Source organism: Henckelia pumila, chromosome 1 (assembly GCF_033568475.1).
Source record: "Henckelia pumila isolate YLH828 chromosome 1, ASM3356847v2, whole genome shotgun sequence".
NCBI classification, from domain to species: Eukaryota; Viridiplantae; Streptophyta; class Magnoliopsida; order Lamiales; family Gesneriaceae; genus Henckelia; species Henckelia pumila.
Window position 1 is genome coordinate 34,580,552 of NC_133120.1, and position 21,857 is coordinate 34,602,408.

Consider the following 21,857-nt stretch of genomic DNA (forward strand, 5'->3'; position numbering starts at 1 on the left):
TACTCCGCGGGGTACTGGTATATTCCATATTAGGGCTGAGCCAACCCCATCCTGACCCGAATCCAAAACAGGATACAAGCCTCATATGGAAACTGTCATACCTGACTCGAGTCCAAAATGAGATCATTGTTCCCTATGGAGACTGTCAATGACTCACATCTCTCCGGATGCAGTCACACGTAAAATCATGTATGTGCTAAGACGGTAAAATATGCTAAAACATGATAAAACATATAGCACATACTCATGCAACATATAAGCAAATATATCATGCCGGCCATCTCGATCAGTACTTACGTACATCAAACACTGCAGGTCAAACCTAGCTCCACTGACCAAAACTCCAAGCCTACTAGTCCAGTCTACTGCTACTACAATGCAAATATTCATGCATTAACAATTAAGCTCTAAAAGCCTTAATTAAGCTATTGCATACTCCTAAATATTTTTAGGATGCCAAAGCTATACCTGCGTCCGTCGTTAGCCCTTTGCTGACGATAGCCTCAAAACTAGGCCAAAGCTTCGCGACGACGTCTAGATTACTAATACACTTACGGATTCCCCGTAGGACTCCTAGATCTCCCTAGATCTGAGTTAGAAGGCTTAGGAATCGAGAGAGAAGAGAGGAAACTGGTGCGAGAAAATGAATTCTCGGACCCTCTATTTATAGGCAACGTTCGGAGCCTCCGAACCTGGTTCGGACCATCCGAACTCGATCGAAACCTCCGATCGCACCTTCGGAGTGTCCGATCGCTCAATATTACGTTAGTCATGATGTCACCTTGCTGATGTAAGCGATGACGTGTGCCCTGGTCCAGATCGGAGCCTCCGATCTTGCCGACGGAGCGTCCGAACTCGATCGGAGCCTCCAATCCTGGCACGGAGCTTCGGATCCTACTTCGGATCGTCCGAACTTTCTCTTTGGACCGTCCGATCCTACTGAACCAATTTAACTAATTCGAGTGCTCTGAATTCATTTCTGAAGTCAGTTATCCCAACAGGAACTTACTTAATCATGTTTTACTTAATCTAAACATGATCACGTTATTAATTACTCATTTAATCACTAATCAGAAATGTGGGTTACTACACTATCGAACTCTGAATACTCGGATCTGATCTCTGAGCCTCTCTAATCGACTGAAACAACTCTGGCTTGGCCTGATCGCAAAAACTCTGATGGATCTCCTATCGTTCTCAAACTCCAAACCAGGTGCTTTTGAAATAGGCTGAGTACATGGCACAAGTTCAATGCTAAATTTGATGTCTCGAATAGGCGGCAAACCAGGAATCTCGTCTGGAAAAACATCAGGAAACTCGCTAACCACCGGTATCTCGGACAACTCAGGGCTAAAATTCTGAATATCCAAAGCATAAATCAAGAATCCCTCTGCTCCTTTCTGAAGTAAACGAGACATGGTTAACACCGAAATCAAAGGAATTTTGGATCGAGAACCCTTACCGAAAAACTTCTAATCATCTGCCATCTCAGGCCTGAAATGAACAACTTTCTGAAAGCAATCTACTGTCGCCCTATACTTGGTCAAAGCATCAATCCCGACAATACAGTAAAAATCAGATAATCCAAGAATGATGCAGTCAATCTCAATCGAATTCCCTTCGGATTCTAACACACAGTTACGGACCAATCTCACCGAAGCAGTCTCTCCACCCAAAGGTGAAGAAATAGAAACAACATCAGATAAATGCTCAACAATTAAATCATGCATCACAACAAATCTTTCAGAGATGAAACAGTGAGAAGCACCCGTATCAATCAAAACAAATGCAAGATAACCAAAGATCAAACAGTTACCTGCTATCACGTCATTCGGGGCTGCATTGGCTTGATCCTCTGTCAAGGCAAACACCCTCGCCTGCTGTCGTGAAGGTTGGTTCTGGTTCTTATTACCTCCCTGACGATTCTGATGCTGAGGCGGAAAAGAATGGACTGCAGAAGCTGATCTCTTGGGCTGAGCTGGCGGTCATGAAGAACTGCCGCTCTGAGCTCTATCGGATCCTCGCTGAGGACAGACTCTAGCAAAATGACCCGGCTGCTGGCAGATGTTGCAACTACCAAACACGCCTCGACACTGATCACTCAGATGACTTCCTCCACACTTGCTGCACGAAGCTCCAGAAAACCCAGAATTCTATCCAGAACTGAACTGTCTAGAGCCACTGGAACTCGATGAACTGTTACCAGACTTCTTGAAATTCTTCCCCTTCGGCCGATACTGATCTCGCCTGTTTCTGCCACTGTTGCCTCCCTCAAACCTCTGAGGCTGATTCGACTGTTGAGACGGTTGGTACTGATACTGAGACTATTGAGGCTGAAACTGAACAGGCTGGTTCTGAAAAGATCTCTCCTGCTGCTGAGGAGCTACTTGATTACCTCGTTGCATCAAGAATCCGGCTTCGGCTCCCTTTGCTTGATCCATAGCATCAGCGAAGTTGTTGGGTCTTCCGGTATTGACCAAGGTAAATATCTCAGGGTTCAATCCATTGATGAAATGGTCGGCCTTGGCTTCTTCATTATTTGCAACGTGAGGTGCAAACCTCAAGAGACAATCAAATTTACTCACATAGTCCTCAATGCTCAAGTTCCCTTGTTTCAGATTCGCAAATTCGGCACCCTTTTCCTTTCGCTACGAGACAGGAAAGAAACACTTAAAGAACTCAGTCTTGAACAAGCTCCAAGTGATGGCGGTGCCTCGGTTCTCATTCGCTCTCTTGGTTGTGGTCCACCAATTCTTAGCAACACCCTGCAACTGATGACTGACTAACCCGATTCTGCGGTCATCGGTATAGTCGAGGGAATCGAAGAGCTCATCCATTTCATCTAGCCAACTTTCACAAGCAACGGAGTTCTCGGTACCCGTTAAAGTAGGCGGTCGGAAAGATTGTAACCTCTTCAGAAGAGTCTCCATCATGGTCGCGGTTGCATCAAACTGATCCACTCCTGTACTATCCTGATCATTCGGAGGAGTAATAACTGGCGGAGGATTCTCAGTAGAAGGAGGAGTCAAAGGTGGTTGATTCCTTCTCAAATATCGTCGCGGTGCCATCTGATATCAAGGGTTAGGACACAATATCTCAGACTTATTCTCAATCTTATAACCTCGTTGTCCAAAACTCTGCTCTGAGTACTCATAAATCTCAATGATATACGAGAATAGATAATAGTACAAGGACAAATATATATCACGTAATTCATGCTTTATAAATTAAATCACTACTCATGTAATTCAATTAATTCAAGAATCAATAAAGAATGCTCCCACATATTTAAAAATAATCATTTAAATAAATCAATCACATGCGAGAGTTCAATTCATGCGGACTCGATCTACCCCGCTAACTCTAGTTCAAATCAAAGAATCTTATTGCTCTGATACAACTTAATGTAAGACCCCATTTCTAATCTTCTAAACTCGAATAATTAATCATAATCGAACACAATAAGCCGCAGAAAACGAATCAAATGTTTTTTTTTTAAAAGAAGCCTCGCGCCCGCGCGAGGTCATCACCTCGCACGCGTGCAGGCTACGCGAGCAGAGACTCGCAGAGATGCTCTCGCCCGCGCGAGAAGGGAGCTCGCGCGTGCGCGGGAAAAATCCATAAAGAGCCTCTTCAAACTCCTCGCGCGCGCGCGAGGTGATGCCTCGCCCGCGCGCAGGAAAAATGGGCAGAGGGGTCGAGGAGCCTGCAAAAACAACCAACAAGGCAATTCTAAACATTCCAAGTTCAAACATAATACAAATCAATGTTTAGAACATGCCAAATCTAGGTTCTGCCCAAAATACAATAACCAGTCGAGTTTTATAAATGAGTTCCACCGACTCAACAAAACTAATACAATTCCAAATAGACTCGACCCTACGACCCGGAGTTTCACTTCTATCAATCTCACCCCCAAGCTAACCAGGACGACTCGGTCCAGCTCCTGATCCTCTTGTTGCCAAGTTACACATACAAAACAAAGACAACAGCCGGAATAATCCGGTTAGAAATATAATTTCTAAGTAAAAGAAACAGGCATACAATATCAGTTAAACATTCCACCTTGAAATGTAACATTCATCAATCAATACAAATGAGAGTGGATGTATGCATGATTTCAAAATCGGGACTATCAAGTCAGATAATCGAAATGTCAATCAGTATTCGGTTGGGATCCCGAGGCCAAGTCTTCACAACAACTCACCGACACACCCATTCAGGGTGGATGTCGTTCAACTCAACCCCTAGACTTCAGAGCAACTATAAGAAGTATTCTGGCACTTGGAAAAACTCGAAATCCAAAGCCACTTCAATATAGATCCCTAAATCATCTATATTCAAAATGAATCGAATAATCGGCTCAATATGAATGCAAGTGTAAAGGAATAATCAGTCAAGTTCACACAAACAAATAACATGCAGTATGTGATTTTCGGGGCTTGAAAATCAATCAAACTCGAGTATTCAACCCCATTCGAATCGATGTAATCTTTTACCTTTTTCTCGAGGCTTCAAGAAAACCTGTCAAACAAGATAACTCGGTTCAAACTCTAAACAATTCGAAACTCAAAGTCGATAAATCAAACAATCTATACCGTCTTCCAACTCTTCGATTGGTAACCGATCTCCAAGTCCTCCAATTCCAATCTCTAATCAAATGTCAAAACATTGAGACACGGATTCGATATCAACTCGGAGTTCAAACTCAATCAAATTCGATATACAATTCAAACCGAACCAAAACCGATAACTCAAACTCGATTTCGACGGCATAACGGCTATAAACTAACTATCCGGAAATACAAACCATCCAACAACATCACAATAACTCAATCATCATCACAAACCATTAAAACAACTCAAATCCAACTTCAATCAAAATCACCATTTTCGAATTAATGCCTCAAAAATCATATAAAATCCAAACTTCGTTCTTTTTCAAAACCGACTTCGAATACACTATCTATACTAGCTCAAGAACGACATACTCCAATATTATCAAATTCTGACCACTCAACAAAATCGAAGTTCAAGAGATCGTAGCAAAACTTACGTCAGAATGAAGCCCTCGTTGCGGTGATCGTGAATCTCAAATCGAAATGAAAATCTAACGGTCGGATCGAGCGAATCGAACGAAAAGAAAAGCTTGGAAATCGATTTTGCTATGGCTTCCGGGTTCGATCGATGGAAGGAGAGGAAGGAGGGAAGGAGAGATGATGTGATGTGATGGGAAGACTTGGTCAACTACGCTAAGATAATATATAAAATCCAACTTTTGCATTTCAGTCCTTTATTTCTCCAATCTTGCAAAGTAACCCCTGCTAAATATCAAAACGATCCTCAATCACAAAAAAACTCTGATTATCTTGATTAAACTCAATTATATTAAAATCGGGGCATTACAATAAGGATCTTCGCTCTCGATTTTGGTGGAAAGGGATGAAGCGCAGTGTCTATCAGTTTGTGTCCCGATGCCTTGTGTGTCAGCAAGTCAAGGCAGAGTTTAGACGACCCAGAGGGTTACTTCACATCTTAGAGATTCCTGAATGGAAGTGGGAGCATGTGACGATGGACTTTGTCACCCACTTGCCTATGTCTTTCAGGAATTGTGATGCTATTTGGGTTGTCGTGGATTGGTTGTCGAAGTCAGCACATTTTCTTCCCTATAACCGCGATTACACCTTTGATAGGATGGCACAATTGTATGTGTGGGAGATTGTGCGATTGCATGGGATTCCGTTGAGCATTGTTAGCGATAGAGATCCGAGATTCACCTCGAGATTTTGGGGTAGTTTCCAGCGAGCCCTTGGTACTACTTTGAGCTTGAGTACGACTTATCACCCAAATACAGATGGACAGTCGGAGCGTACTATTCGCACTTTAGAGGATATGCTTCGCGCGGCGGTGATGGATTTTGGTCCAGCGTGGCATGATAATTTACCCTTTGTGGAGTTCACCTACAACAATAGTTTCCATCGCAGCATTGGCATGGCACCATTTGAGGCTCTTTATGGACGCTGTTGTCATACACCTTTCTTTTGGGACGAGGTTGGTGAGCGTCAGGTTGAGGGTCCTCAGATGATTCAGCAGATGATTGATGCAGTAGAGTTGATCCAACGCAGGGTTAAGTCAGCCCATGATCGACAGGCTAGTTACGCGAACACTCACCGCAGGCCACTTCATTTTGAGGTAGGGAATATGTTTTCTTGCGTGTGTCACCTTTCCGGAAGGTGATGAGGTTTGGTCGCAATGGTAAGCTGATACCTAGATTTATTGGTCCTTTCGAGATTCTCGAGAAGGTTGGGGATGTGGCTTATCGTCTGGCCTTGCCACCCGATCTTTCGGAGATCCACGATGTGTTCCACGTGTCCTTGTTGAGGCAGTATGTGGCGGACGAGTAGCATATTTTGCATCCGACTGAGGTAAAGGTAGATTGGGATCTACCTTATGTGGAGAAACCCCTGCGGATTCTTGACAGGAAGGACAAGGTACTTCGTAACAAGCGTATACCGTTGGTGATGGTACAGTGGCAACGCAGAGGGACCGAGGAAGCTACTTGGGAGTTGGAGAGCCGGATGTTAGCCGAGCACCCCGAGTTATTTTGAGATATTGTACTTCTTTGTATCGAGTTTATACTTGTTCAGTTGTAATAAAGAACATTTGGTTGGCTATTTATGTTTTCCTCTAAGACTTAAATTTCGAGGACGAAATTTCTTAAGTGGGGGAGAATGTAGTAACCCGCATTTCTAATTAGTGATTAATGAGTAATTAATCATATGATCATGTTCAGATTAAGTAAAACATGATTAAGTAAGTTCCTGTTGGGATAACGGACTTCAGAAATGTATTCAAAGCACTCGAATTAGTTGAATTGGTTCGGCAGGATCGGACGCTCCGAAGTAGACCTTGGAGGATCCGAAGTGGATCGGAAGCTCCGTGCCAGGATCGGAGGCTCCGATCGAGATCGGAAGCTCCGTCGGCGAGATCGGAAGCTCCGATCTGGACCAGGGCACATGTCATCGCTTACATCAGCAAGATGACATCATGGCTGACGTAATATTGAGCGATCGGAAGCTCCGAAGGTGCGATCGGAGGTTTTGATTGTGATCGGACGTTCCAAACTGGGATCGAAGGTTCCGAATGCTGTCTATAAATAGAGGGTCCGAGAATTCATTTTCTCGCACCAATTTTCCTCTCTTCTCTCTCAATTACTAAGCCTTCTAACTCAGATCTAGGGAGATCTAGGCGTCCTATGGGGAATCCGGAAGTGGCTTAGTGATCTAGACATCGTCGCGGAGCTATGACCTTGTTTTGAGGCTATCGACAGCAAAGGGCTATCGATGGACGCAGGTATAGCTTTGGCATCCTAAAAGTATTTAGGAGTACGCTTTAGCTTAGTTAAGGCTTTTAGAGCTTTATTGTTGATGCATGGATATTTGCATTGTAGTAGCAGTAGACTGGACTAGTAGGCTTGGAGTATAGGTCAGTGGAGCTAGGTTGTCCAGCAGTGTTAGAGGTACTTAAATACTGACCGAGATAGCCGGCATGATATATTTGCATGTATGTTGCATGAGTATGTGCTATATGCTTTATCATATTTTAGCATGTTTTACCGTCTTAACACATACATGATTTTACGTGTGACTGCATCCGGAGAGATGTGAGTCATTGACAGTCTCCATAGGGAACAGTGATCTCATATTGGACTCGAGTCAGGTATGTCAGTTTCCATATGTGACTTGTATCCTATTTTGGATTCGGGTCAGGATGGGGTTGGCTCAGCCCTGATATGGAGTATATGAGTACCCCGCGGAGTCGCTCTCTAGCCGGTACTGTATATTCTCGGTGCCATGAGCAAGTGTTTTCACTTGAGTATTAAATCATCTGTGTGCGCATATTTGTATTCATATCATTGATTCGTATTGAGCGTTCTAGCTCACGCCCCTGTGTTTGGGTATTGTGTACCTTGTGGCGGGGCAGGTTTGAGGCTGGACGGTCCAGGCGGCTCTCACCAGGATTGAGCTTTGGAGAGTGCAAAGTTGTAGAGGGTTGGGATTTATTTACCCTGAACCTTCGATTTGGTTGTATAACAGTACTTATACACTTGTGATATCGTCGGTTGTATTCTGCCAATTGGATTTGTTGTATTTTAATTATCCGCACTTTACGCTTTAAGATTTTATTGCGTGCGCTTTTACTCTAACTCTGATTAGGTTGTGGATCCGGGTTGGGTCACTACACTGGTTCTGAAGAAGGCTCTATCACTACTAGATCACAGCGCACTCTCACAAAGCCTATTCATTTGCGTGATTATCATTGTTATACAGTGACTTCTTCTTCTTCCAAATCTTCCACAGCTCATCCTCTTGCTATGTTCTTAAGTTCAGATAAATTGTCTAATTCTTATAGAGTATTTGTAAGAGTGGGTGCCCAGTGAGCCAACTGTGTGGCTATGGGCTTTGTTGACTCTTTGTATAAACAATCTTTTGTTTAATATTATTTACACTTTTATGGCAATGACTTTATATTACTTCATATTGTTATATTGTGATATACTATTGTTGTTTTTGATAAAGACCTTGAATATACTATAGTGTATGTAAGATGTGGTAGAACATGGAGATGTCTATCATGAAATACATCTTATAGTCACTGTATATTCTAAAACCGTTCCTAGTCGATTGAGCCGTCCGATAATAAGGATAAGGATCGCTCGAGTTTGAGACTAGCATTTGCGATGCGGAGTACCACGTTTCATTGGTAGGGAACATGGAGATGTTCGAAGCATGCAAATGGATATTCATAGGATGAATAGTCGAACTACCCTATCCGGACTTTCCAAGTGGTTATCACTTATCGAGTGGATAAAGTCCGCGGTTTTGGTTGTACACCATTAGTCCTTACGACTTGAAACATCATGGAGACTCTATATGCTAGTGCTGTGCTTTGACTCGTTTACCGACTCTATGGGGGTCATCAGGTGTCGAGATTGGGTACAGTTACGACACATATAGGAGTCAATGCATTGTTGTCAAGGATTCACCACATACTTGCGAGTGTGGATATCCTATGCGATCTGAGGAGATATTAGTGTGACAAATCTCTGGCCAGAGTACTTGATGTGATTTAAGAAATGGTTTCTTAGTAGCACATGCGATGTCACTAATTTGATCTTCAAGATGTATTGCATAGTTATCGAATCTTGAGCGACTCTCGATATACCAATGGTTGTTGATTCGATCGGGATATATGGATGAAGGGACCGTACTGTACGCTAACCAAAATCTACTGGTTCTTGTAGGCACTATCAGTGATACCTAGGGAATCATGGGGCGATGTTGCTAGGCGCTTTACCATGATTCGTTGGGCAAGTCGGAAAGTGTTGTTCCGAGTCACAAGGAGTTGTGAGCCCACGGCTAGCTGTATCCCTGAACCATTGAGGGTCACACAGTGTAATGGAGTTTTAATCCCCGTTGAGATAGTTAAATTTAAAGAGTTAAATTTAATGAACTAAGGAGTTGGACTTCTTAAATAAGAGTAAGGGAGTAGGATTTCCTAAAATGACATAGGGATGGACATTTTTGGAAACCACTGAATTCGGATTCAGGAAAATTTATTTTGACTTTAAAACGTGCAGAAATGGTTTCTGTGCACATTGGTGAAATCGTTTCATCAATCGGAGTCACGATGAATTTTATATTAATTTCTGAACGAGCGGGCTTTGCTTGTCGGGCCCCAGCTTATGACTAATGGGCCCTAAGGTGTTAGTGGCCTGCATTATAAATAAGTTATTTCAGTACAGAAATTACACACATCAGCTCATTATTTTGAGAGAGAAAAATCGAAACCCTAGCCTCTCCTCTAGAATAATCGGCCGAACCCCTGCCTTGCTCTGCCCGAGAAAATTCCGGTCTGTGATTTTGAATCGCAGTAAGGAATAACGAATCAAATTCGTGTATTCTCTTCGCAGAAAACTTCTGATAGATTTTCTAGTGCAATCTATCAGAGGGATTAAACCTCTGTTCGTGGACCTGATTGAAGGCGTTCATCGGTTCCAGGGAGAGACAACAAGAGCAGAATTGTTCTGTTGGTGTCCATTAATCTCGTTGCGAGATTTGAGGTAAAATTTATTTAATTGTTATTTAAATTTTACACACACGTAATTCAATCGATGAACGGTTGATACCCATACCATGGAAACGTTCCATGAAAAATTTTTAAACTTCCGCTGCACCGGGTATCAATCGTAATTGGTCTGGGAACTCGCCAGTTTTCCAACAGTGGTATCAAAGCCAGGTTGCTCAGATCAATCGATTGAATTAATCAATTGTACAAAATTTTCGAGTCTCGGTTTTTTTTTTGAAACAAAATAAATATTTTTAATAAAAATTTTTTTTTCCGGGGGCGAAACCCGGGCAGCGATTGGATCGCTGCCCGGAAGGGGCAGCGATGGTCGCTGCCCCCAGGGGCGGCGCACGGCGCCGCCCAGGGCGGCGACCGTCGCCGCCCAGGGCGGCGCACGGCGCTGCCCAGCGCAGCGCTGGGCGCTGCGCAGGGCAGCGCTCGGCGCCGCCCAGCGGGGGCGCCAGGCGCCGCCAGGGCAGCAAGCGTTGCTGCCCTAAGGGGCAGCCGGGCTGCCCCGGCCCGCGCCCCGGGTGCGGGCCAACCCGGGAGTGTCCCGGGTGGCCCGCGGGAAAAATTAATATTTTATTAAAAATTAATTTTAATATGTTAAAATTTTATTTTTTGGTCCGGTCAAAAATTGTTTTTGATTGGTTCACGAGATTTCGGATCGAATTGTTCGAGTCCGTAAATTTTAAAATTGATTTTGGATAAATTTGAATTTTTGGAAAATTTTAATATTTTATCCGTAAATTGAATTTTGAAATCAATTATTTTGGTACAATTGATGATAAGATATGATCTTATGATATATTGAGTAAAATATGATTTTATTTGTAAAATTGGATTTTATAGATAAAATATGATTTTATTTGATATGGAGATAAAATATGATTTTATATGTGAAATGTGATTTTATATATAAAATATGATTTTATCTTGTTTAAATTTGAATTTCCACAGCATGTTATCCAATAAATTAATTTTGAATTAAATGTTATTGGATAAGGATGATCGATTGCCATGACCAATTTTGTAGGTGTATGTTAGGAATTTACATTTTGTCTTTATTGTTGTTGGTTTTATTAATGGGCCTGGTTTATGGCCCGATATGAATGTCATATGTAATAAAAGTGGGCTTGGTTTATAGCCCGTTCCCACCCCCTAAAAATGTATCCCCTACTTGTCATTGTTATTTATTGTAAATACATTAGATTTAGTGGGAGATCAAGATTTGAAGATGGTGGGCCCAGCAGACAATGAAGACTGAAGAAATGTAAATTGGAAGCATATGTAATAGGATTGCATTTGCATACTGCATATTACCTAGGATTGGACTAAGACCCGTGATTGGCAACCACGGGTCAATTAGAAATGGAATCGATCATCCTATATAATATGTGATATTATGATTGTATGCATGTTTAGACATAAATTGCGTGAATCCGGCAATGCATGCAATAAATTAAATATGATGAGACAAATATTTTTATAAATAAAATCCCTCATTTTAAATATGATTTAAAATTTATATCAAGATAAATAAAGGAAATTTAAATATTGTTTAAATGTTCCTACCTTCCATCAACGGTCAATGTATGTGATGCTACCCGCGGATATGGTCCGGCTCATATTATTGGGGGGGCCCGTCCGTCGGAAAGCTGTACATTGGATCGACAAATGTTGTAAGTTGGGTGGAACTCCCATGGGATAGGCTCATATTATTGGGGGATCCACATGGCGACCGTCCATCACAACTTAATATTGATGGGTCATCTTGACATGTCACTTTAAACGGCGTCATATTATTGGGCCCTTATTGGACATGAGGTAAACACATGGGGGTTGCTTTGGAAGCAATTGGGCTCTACCTTTTGAGAATTATGGTTGGCTGATATTATTCGGGACCATAAGTTTGTCAATTGGACTCCATGTTCTCACTAAGGAAAAAGTTTCCCGTTTTCACTAGAGGGTGGTGAAATCGTTAAAATAGTGGGAGTGAGATTCATAAAATTAAATTCGCCTATTTTATGTCTTAGTAAATTGTTAAACAATCATTGATATATGTCTGTTTTCCTTTTCAGTATTTCATACAATGAATTCGCGAAATCCTTTATTCTCGATCCTCGAACAAAACAAGCTGACTGGCGCCAACTATACGGAATGGTTCCGGAAGTTGAAGATTGTCTTAACTTCGGAGAAAATGCTCTACGTGTTAGAGAAAGCACCTCCGAAGGAAGCACCAGCTGACATAAGTCCGGAGGAATTGGCCAAACTTGATGCATGGTGTGACCATGACATCAAGACCAAATGCTATATGCAAGCCTCGATGTCTGATGAACTCCAGAGGCGATTTGAGGACACGGTGAATGCTGCTGACATTCACACGCAACTCAAGGAACTTTTTGGGGCTCAGTCGAGGGCTGAAAGGTTCGCTACTGTTAAGGAGTTGATGACGTGCCGCATGCGTGAAGGGACTTCGGTCCGTGATCATGGGGTACGAGTGATTTGGCTCATACAGAAGTTAGCGACCCTTGATTTGGTGTTGGAGCATGAACTCAATGTGGACTTGTTGCTTCTATCTCTTCCTTCTTCATTTGATGGATTCGTGATAAATTTTAATATGAACAAGATAGAGGCCACCCTTGAAGAGATGGTCAATATGCTCGTTACATATGAATCCACACTTAAGAAGGATAAGCCAGCTTTCTTGGTGGGCTCCTCATCTTCTGCTAAGAAGGGGCCAAGTATGAAGGGCAAGAAACGTTCTGCCCCACCCAAGAAAGTGGAACCCGAGAAGAAGCAAAAGACAAAGGCTTCAAACAATGGAAAATCCAAGGATGTTTGCCATTACTGCAAGAAGCCGGGTCATTGGAAGCGCAACTGCAAGGAGTATCTTGAGCAGTTAGGAACTGCAAAGGGTATGTTCTATATCAAAATAAACATGTCACTTAATACAACTTCTTGGGTATTGGATACCGGATGTGGATCTCACATTTGCAATGATTTGCAGGTGATGACAAGAAGTCGCAGGCTTAGAATGGGTGAGACCCAGCTGAGGCTCGGGAATGGTTCCAGAGTTGAAGCTACGGCCATTGGAGATGTTTGTTTGATTTTGCAGAATGGTTTTAAATTATTGTTGAGAGATGTTTTATTTGTGCCAGATTTAATTAAAAACATTATTTCTATTTCTATGCTTGATAGAGATGGTTATTCTTGTAATTTTGTGAATGGGATTTGCAATATTTACAAGAATGAATGTTTAATTGGAAATGGACAACTTGAAAACGATCTATACAATTTAAAACTAAAAGACGTTCCAGTGAATTGTATTGACAAACCGGCGACAACAAACAAAAGGAAAATCGATAGTCAAAACCCGGCAAACCTTTGGCACGCTAGACTAGGTCATATTTCCTCAAGGAGGATGAACAAGCTAGTGGGAGAGGGCATGTTTGATATGTCTGATATTAACTCTCTACCTACTTGTGAATCCTGCCTAAAAGGAAAAATGACTAAATCTCCTTTTAAGGGGAAACCTGAGCGTAGTCAGAATCTGTTGGATTTGATCCATACAGATGTTTGTGGTCCATTTAGAGTAGGGACTCAACATGGCCACACCTACTTCATTACCTTTACTGATGATTATTCAAGGTATGGGTATTTATATTTAATGAAATATAAGTCTGAAGCATTTGAAAAGTTCAAAGAATTCAAGGCTGAAGTAGAAAACAAGCTAGGTAAAAGTATTAAAGCACTTCGATCGGATCGAGGTGGAGAATACTTGAGTACCGAGTTTTTGGACTATCTAAAAGAGAATGGGATTCTCTCTCAGTGGACTCCTCCTATGACACCACAGCTTAATGGTGTATCGGAGCGTCGTAATCGAACTTTGTTGGACATGGTTCGATCCATGATGAGTTTCACTGAGCTTCCACCTTCGTTTTGGGGCTATGCGCTTGAAACGGCGGTATTGTTGTTGAATAACGTCCACACTAAAGCAGTGGACAAAACACCATACGAGTTATGGAATGGCAAAGCTCCTAAGTATTCGTACTTGAGGATTTGGGGATGTCCTGCTTACGTGAAGCGGACAGTGGGAGATAAGTTGGATAGTCGATCCAACTTGTGTTATTTTGTAGGGTATCCGAAGAATTCAATCGGATATTATTTCTATTATCCTGCTGAAACAAAGGTGTTTGTTTCTAGGAATGCCACCTTCTTGGAGAAGGAATTCTTATTGGATAAGAAAGGCGAGATGATGGAACTCGAAGAAGTTCGAGAAGAACCCGAAATACAAAATAACGATCCCACACCTCAGGAACCATTGCTGGACACGCCTGCACCTAGAAGATCCGAGAGGACTTCTAGACCTCCAGTTCGATATGGTCTTCTTCTTGAAGAGGGTCAAGATGAACCCGACATTGGATGTGATCCAAGAAGCTTCAAGGAAGCAATTTCTGATGCGGATTCGAATTTATGGCTTGAAGCTATGCAGTCAGAATTGGATTCGATGCATACTAACCAAGTCTGGTCTTTAGTGGATCCTCCCGATGGAATTGTTCCAATAGGGTGTAAATGGATCTACAAAAGAAAGCTTGGGCCTGATGGTAAGGTATTGACCTACAAGGCGCGATTGGTGGCTAAAGGTTATACTCAAAGGCAAGGAGTTGACTATGACGAAACCTTTTCACCAGTTGCAATGTTCAAGTCCATAAGAATCCTTATTGCCATAGCTGCATGGTATGACTATGAGATATGGCAAATGGATGTGAAGACTGCTTTTCTTAATGGAGACATTAAGGAAGAAATCTATATGAAGCAGCCTGAGGGGTTCACATCCATGGGAAGCGAGCATAAGGTATGCAAGCTTCAGAGATCAATTTATGGTCTAAAACAAGCATCAAGAAGTTGGAACCAGAAATTTGATGAAACAATAAAAGATTTTGGTTTCATCAAGAACCCGGAGGAACCTTGCGTGTACAAGAAAATAGTTAAGGATGCGGTAACATTCTTAGTACTTTATGTTGATGACATCCTACTCATTGGGAATGATGTAGGGATGTTGCAGTCAACAAAGATATGGTTAACAGGTAGATTTTCGATGAAGGATTTGGGTGAGGCATCCTACATTCTTGGGATACAGATCTATAGGGATAGATCTAAGAGAATGATAGGACTCACTCAATCAACCTACATCGATACCATATTGAAACGGTTTTCAATGGATGGGTCCAAGAGAGGACATCTACCCATGTGTCATGGAGTTTCTCTATCCAAGTCTATGTGTCCCAAGACTGATGCAGAGATAGAGAATATGACACATGTACCATATGCGTCAGCTATAGGTAGTATCATGTATGGGATGATATCTACCAGACCGGATGTAGCATTTGCTCTGAGTGTCACGAGCAGATATCAGTCTAATCCTGGTCAGATGCATTGGAAAGCCGTGAAGGACATTCTTAAGTACTTGCGAAGGACTAAGAATATGTTCATGGTTTATGGAGGACGAGAACTCAAACTGGAAGGCTATACCGACTCTAGCTTCCAAAGTGATGTGGATGACTCGAAGTCAACCTCTGGATTTGTGTTCATGCTCAATGGCGGTGCTGTCTCTTGGAAGAGTTCCAAGCAGGACACCACAGCGGATTCCACCACTGAGGCTGAATACATTGCAGCATCAGCTGCTGCTAAAGAGGCCGTTTGGATGAGGAATTTCGTCCAAGAGTTGGGCGTCATTCCTGAATTTGTTGGTCCAGTCCCGGTGTACTGCGACAACACGGGTGCCGTTGCTCAAGCAAAGGAACCAAGGTCTCATCAAAGATCCAAACACGTACTGAGGAAATACCACATAATCCGGGAGATTGTGGAAAGAGGAGACATCAGTGTCGAACGAGTGGCCTCTGCAGACAATATCGCTGATCCACTTACTAAGCCTTTGCCAGGACCATTGTTTGACAAACATCGCGAAGCAATGGGTCTACGTAGTATGACTAGTTGGCTATAGGGCAAGTGGGAGATTGTAAGAGTGGGTGCCCAGTGAGCCAACTGTGTGGCTATGGGCTTTGTTGACTCTTTGTATAAACAATCTTTTGTTTAATATTATTTACACTTTTATGGCAATGACTTTATATTACTTCATATTGTTATATTGTGATATACTATTGCTGTTTTTGATAAAGACCTTGAATATACTATAGTGTATGTAAGATGTGGTAGAACATGGAGATGTCTATCATGAAATACATCTTATAGTCACTGTATATTCTAAAACCGTTCCTAGTCGATTGAGCCGTCCGATAATAAGGATAAGGATCGCTCGAGTTTGAGACTAGCATTTGCGATGCGGAGTACCACGTTTCATTGGTAGGGAACATGGAGATGTTCGAAGCATGCAAATGGATATTCATAGGATGAATAGTCGAACTACCCTATCCGGACTTTCCAAGTGGTTATCACTTATCGAGTGGATAAAGTCCGCGGTTTTGGTTGTACACCATTAGTCCTTACGACTTGAAACATCATGGAGACTCTATATGCTAGTGCTGTGCTTTGACTCGTTTACCGACTCTATGGGGGTCATCAGGTGTCGAGATTGGGTACAGTTACGACACATATAGGAGTCAATGCATTGTTGTCAAGGATTCACCACATACTTGCGAGTGTGGATATCCTATGCGATCTGAGGAGATATTAGTGTGACAAATCTCTGGCCAGAGTACTTGATGTGATTTAAGAAATGGTTTCTTAGTAGCACATGCGATGTCACTAATTTGATCTTCAAGATGTATTGCATAGTTATCGAATCTTGAGCGACTCTCGATATACCAATGGTTGTTGATTCGATCGGGATATATGGATGAAGGGACCGTACTGTACGCTAACCAAAATCTACTGGTTCTTGTAGGCACTATCAGTGATACCTAGGGAATCATGGGGCGATGTTGCTAGGCGCTTTACCATGATTCGTTGGGCAAGTCGGAAAGTGTTGTTCCGAGTCACAAGGAGTTGTGAGCCCACGGCTAGCTGTATCCCTGAACCATTGAGGGTCACACAGTGTAATGGAGTTTTAATCCCGTTGAGATAGTTAAATTTAAAGAGTTAAATTTAATGAACTAAGGAGTTGGACTTCTTAAATAAGAGTAAGGGAGTAGGATTTCCTAAAATGACATAGGGATGGACATTTTTGGAAACCACTGAATTCGGATTCAGGAAAATTTATTTTGACTTTAAAACGTGCAGAAATGGTTTCTGTGCACATTGGTGAAATCGTTTCATCAATCGGAGTCACGATGAATTTTATATTAATTTCTGAACGAGCGGGCTTTGCTTGTCGGGCCCCAGCTTATGACTAATGGGCCCTAAGGTGTTAGTGGCCTGCATTATAAATAAGTTATTTCAGTACAGAAATTACACACATCAGCTCATTATTTTGAGAGAGAAAAATCGAAACCCTAGCCTCTCCTCTAGAATAATCGGCCGAACCCCTGCCTTGCTCTGCCCGAGAAAATTCCGGTCTGTGATTTTGAATCGCAGTAAGGAATAACGAATCAAATTCGTGTATTCTCTTCGCAGAAAACTTCTGATAGATTTTCTAGTGCAATCTATCAGAGGGATTAAACCTCTGTTCGTGGACCTGATTGAAGGCGTTCATCGGTTCCAGGGAGAGACAACAAGAGCAGAATTGTTCTGTTGGTGTCCATTAATCTCGTTGCGAGATTTGAGGTAAAATTTATTTAATTGTTATTTAAATTTTACACACACGTAATTCAATCGATGAACGGTTGATACCCATACCATGGAAACGTTCCATGAAAAATTTTTAAACTTCCGCTGCACCGGGTATCAATCGTAATTGGTCTGGGAACTCGCCAGTTTTCCAACAGTATTTGTTCACAATGTGTACTCTGTTTTTGAGCCTCATACATATTCCCAGGCAGCTGCAATTCCTGAGTGGCAGCAAGCCATGGAGGAGGAATTGCAAGCTTTGGAAAGTAATGGAACTTGGTCTGTTGTTACTCTACCTCCTGGAAAGTTTCCTGCTGGATGTCGGTGGGTTTATAAGGCAAAGTTTTTAGCTGATGGAACCTTACATCATTATAAAGCACGATTGGTTGCTAAGGGCTATACTCAACAAGAAGGGGTGGATTATCTTGAAACTTTTTCTACGGTTGCAAAGTTGGTTACCGTTAAAGTCTTGTTAGCTTTGAGTGATATTCATAATTGGATCTTGATTCAATTGGATGTGAACAATGCTTTTTTGCATGGTGATTTGAACGAGGAAGTATACATGTCGTTGCCACCAGGATATGGCAAAAAGGGGGAGTATTTACCATCCACTGCTGTTTGCAAATTGCATAAATCTTTGTATGGTCTTAAGCAAGCTTCACGACAATGGTTCTCTAAGTTTTCTTCTACTCTGCTCAGTCTTGGTTTTGTTCAATCTCAAGCTGACAATTCTCTGTTTACACGCACTCAAGGCTCTGTCTTTATTGCTCTTTTAGCATATGTTGATGATATTATTGTGGCTACAAATGATGCTCAGGCTGCAACTGATTTAACAGCCCTTTTACACAGTCATTTTGCTTTAAAGGACTTGGGATCTCTCAAATATTTTCTTGGTATTGAGGTTGCTCGTTCGTATCAAGGTATTTCTATTTGCCAATGTCATTATGCCATGCAATTGTTGTCGGATGTTGGTTTTCTTGGCTGTAAGCCTCGCACAACGCCGTTGGATGCTAATCTAAAACTTAGCCAAGATGATGGTGATCTTCTTTCAGATCCTTTGGTATATCATCGCTTAATTGGGAATTTGTTATATCTTACGATTACTCGCCCTGATCTATGTTATTCTGTAAATAAGCTTAGCCAATTTGTTTCTAAGCCTCGTAAGACGCATTTAAAAGCTGCTTATTCTGTTCTTCAATACATTAAAGGGACATTGGGTCAAGGCCTTTTCTATAGCTCTGCTTCACCTCTTATAGTAAGTTTCTTCTCCGATTTTGATTGGGCGGCCTTTGTTGATACACGACGTTCCACTAGTGGTTTCTATATTTTTCTCGAAGCATCTATGATTTCTTGGCGTTCCAAGAAACAACATACTATCTCCCGTTCTTCTGCCGAGGCTGAATATCGGTCCATGGCCAATGCTACTTGTGAGGTGCTTTGGCTTTTGTCTCTTTTGCGTGACTTGGGTGTTCATCTTCGTAAGCTACCTGTTTTATATTGTGATAGTCAAGCTGCTATCCACATTGCTTCCAATTCTGTGTACCATGAACGTACCAAACACATTGAGCTTGATTGTCATCTTGTGCGGGAAAAATTACAAGCTGGTATTCTCAAGATTTTGCATGTTTCTTCCAGTGCTTAGCTCGCCGATTTATTCACCAAATCGTTGCTTCCTGATCATTTCCATTCTCTTTTAGCCAAGATGGGCGTGCACAATATTCACTCCTCATCTTGAGGGGGAGTATTAGAATATATACATATTTTGTATGCATAGGTGATGATGTGTATTAGGTGGATAGTATATAAAGTTTTCCCACTGTAACTGTAAATTCATTCATTCACAATCAATAAGATGAATATTTCTTCTTTCGTGCATATGCTCTGTTCGTAAAAGTCAATTGATGGGATCGCTTCAAGCGCATGAACAGAGATTTAAAAGAAAGGAAGAACAACCTTCTCAACTCTTGCAAACCAAAATTTATTTGGGAGAAAAGAATGATGATTCTAAAAATTTTAGTCATGGAAGCCGTGGACATGGAAGAGGCAGAAAATATGAAAGAGGACGTGGACGCAGAAATTCTCGAGGAAGAGGAGGAAGATGGAATGGATACAATGGTGAGTCCAATACTCAATACTCAAAAGGATACCATGATGATTCGAATAATCAAAATCAATACTCGAGAGGTCGTGGTACATCATATTTTCAGCAACAATGAGGAAGGAATAAAGCGAAAATAAGATGTTACTCTTGTCAAAAATTTGGCCACTACGCAAGTGAATGCCAAAATACATAAAAGAAAGAAGAAAATAATCATTATCTTGAAGCTGAAAATGAAGAATTGACTCTATTAATGGCATCCCAAAGTGAGGATGAACAAAGAGCTGGGGAAATTTGGTATCTCGACACTGGTGCTAGCAATCACATGACAGGTAACAAAGATTTGTTCACCATTTTTTATTAATCGTTTGGAGGAAACATTTCTTTGGGAGATAAAACTAAAGTTTCGATTGATGAAAGAGAAGATGTTTTGATTAAACTAAAGAACGGAGATCATCAATTTATTTCCGAGGTTTATTATGTTCCTGCTTCGAAGTCAAATATTTTGAGCATTGGAAAATTGTTAGAAAAAGGATATGCAGTTGAAATAATGAACTATGGGCTGGTACTCAAATGCCATGAAGGGAAGATCATTGCTAAAGTGCCTATGATGAAAAACAGGATGTCTGCTCCCAACATAGAAACATGTATTTTGAATTGTTTCAAGAATAGCATTTCTGATTCATCATGGATATGACATTTGAGTTTAAATAATTTAAGTAAAGAGAAGATGGCTGATGTTTTGCCATTATTTTGTCATCCTAATCAACTATGTGAGAATTGTATCTTTGGAAAGCAAAGAAGAAAATTATTTCCGAAGGAGTACTTAACAAGAGCATCGAAACCTCTGAAACTAATACATGCTGATATATGTGGACCTCTCAAGCCAACTTCATTTCGTAAGAAAAATTATTTCTTATTGTTCATCGATGATTTTTCGAGGAAAAAAAGGGTCTACTTTCTCAAGAAGAAATCTGAAGCTTCTGAATCATTTAAAAAATTCAAAGCATTCGTGGAAAATCAAAGTGGGTTTGTGATTAAAGCCATGAGAACCGATTGTGGAGGAGAATTCACATCGTTAGAATTCAAAAATTTTTGTGAATCACATGGAATTAGAAGGCCTCTAACTGTTCCCAGATCTCTGCAACAAAATGGCATTGTGGAACGGAAGAATTGAACTATTTTAAATATGGTTCGTAGCATGCTGAAAAGTATGAATATGCCAATGAATTTCTGGGCGGAAGCAGTAGCATGTGCAGTATATTTATCCAACCGTTGTCCAACTAAAATTTTGGTGAAAATGACACCGATTGAAGCTTGGAGTGGGCGAAAGCCAAGTGTTTCTCATCTGAAAGTATTTGGACGTGTGGCTTACTCGCATGTTCCTGATGAGACGAGAAGTAAACTTAATGACAAAAGTGAGAAAATTATTTTCGTTGGTTATGCGGAAAATTCAAAAGGATATAAGTTGTATAATCCAAATACAAAAAAGCTCGTCATTAGCCGAGATGTTGTATTTGATGAAAGCAAGTCATTTGATTGGAAAAATCAAGGTGATGAGTATGATTTCTTGTCATCTCCAAAAATCAATTTTTGGACTTCAGAAACTGAACATTCTGAACGTATGGATGCAGATTCTCATTTTGAAATTCAAATGAAAGACCTCCACGGTTCAGGAATCTAACCGAGATATATGATGATTCTGAAATTATCAATTATCCTACTTATTTTTGCTTATTTGCAGATATTGAGCCATTATATTTTGAGGAGGTAAAGAATCAAATCGAATGGAAAAAGGTTATGGATGAGGAGATTGCATCCATCAACAAAAATCATACTTGGGAGTTGACTCAGCTGCCACCCGGAAAGAAAGCAATTGGTGTGAAATGGATATTTAAAGTAA

At 41.3% G+C, this 21,857-nt stretch overlaps 1 protein-coding gene across 1 annotated transcript in view; it reads left to right on the top strand.

Annotated features, from left to right (window-relative positions):
- The window catches only part of LOC140861080 (uncharacterized), an 85,760-nt gene extending 66,262 nt beyond the window's left edge, over window positions 1–19,498 (top strand). Inside the window, exon 4 of the mRNA XM_073264083.1 lies at window positions 18,065–19,498. Coding sequence (XP_073120184.1) covers window positions 18,065–19,498 — 1,434 coding nt within the window. The remainder of the gene's footprint in view (window positions 1–18,064) is intronic.
- Window positions 19,499–21,857: the final 2,359 nt, after the last annotated feature.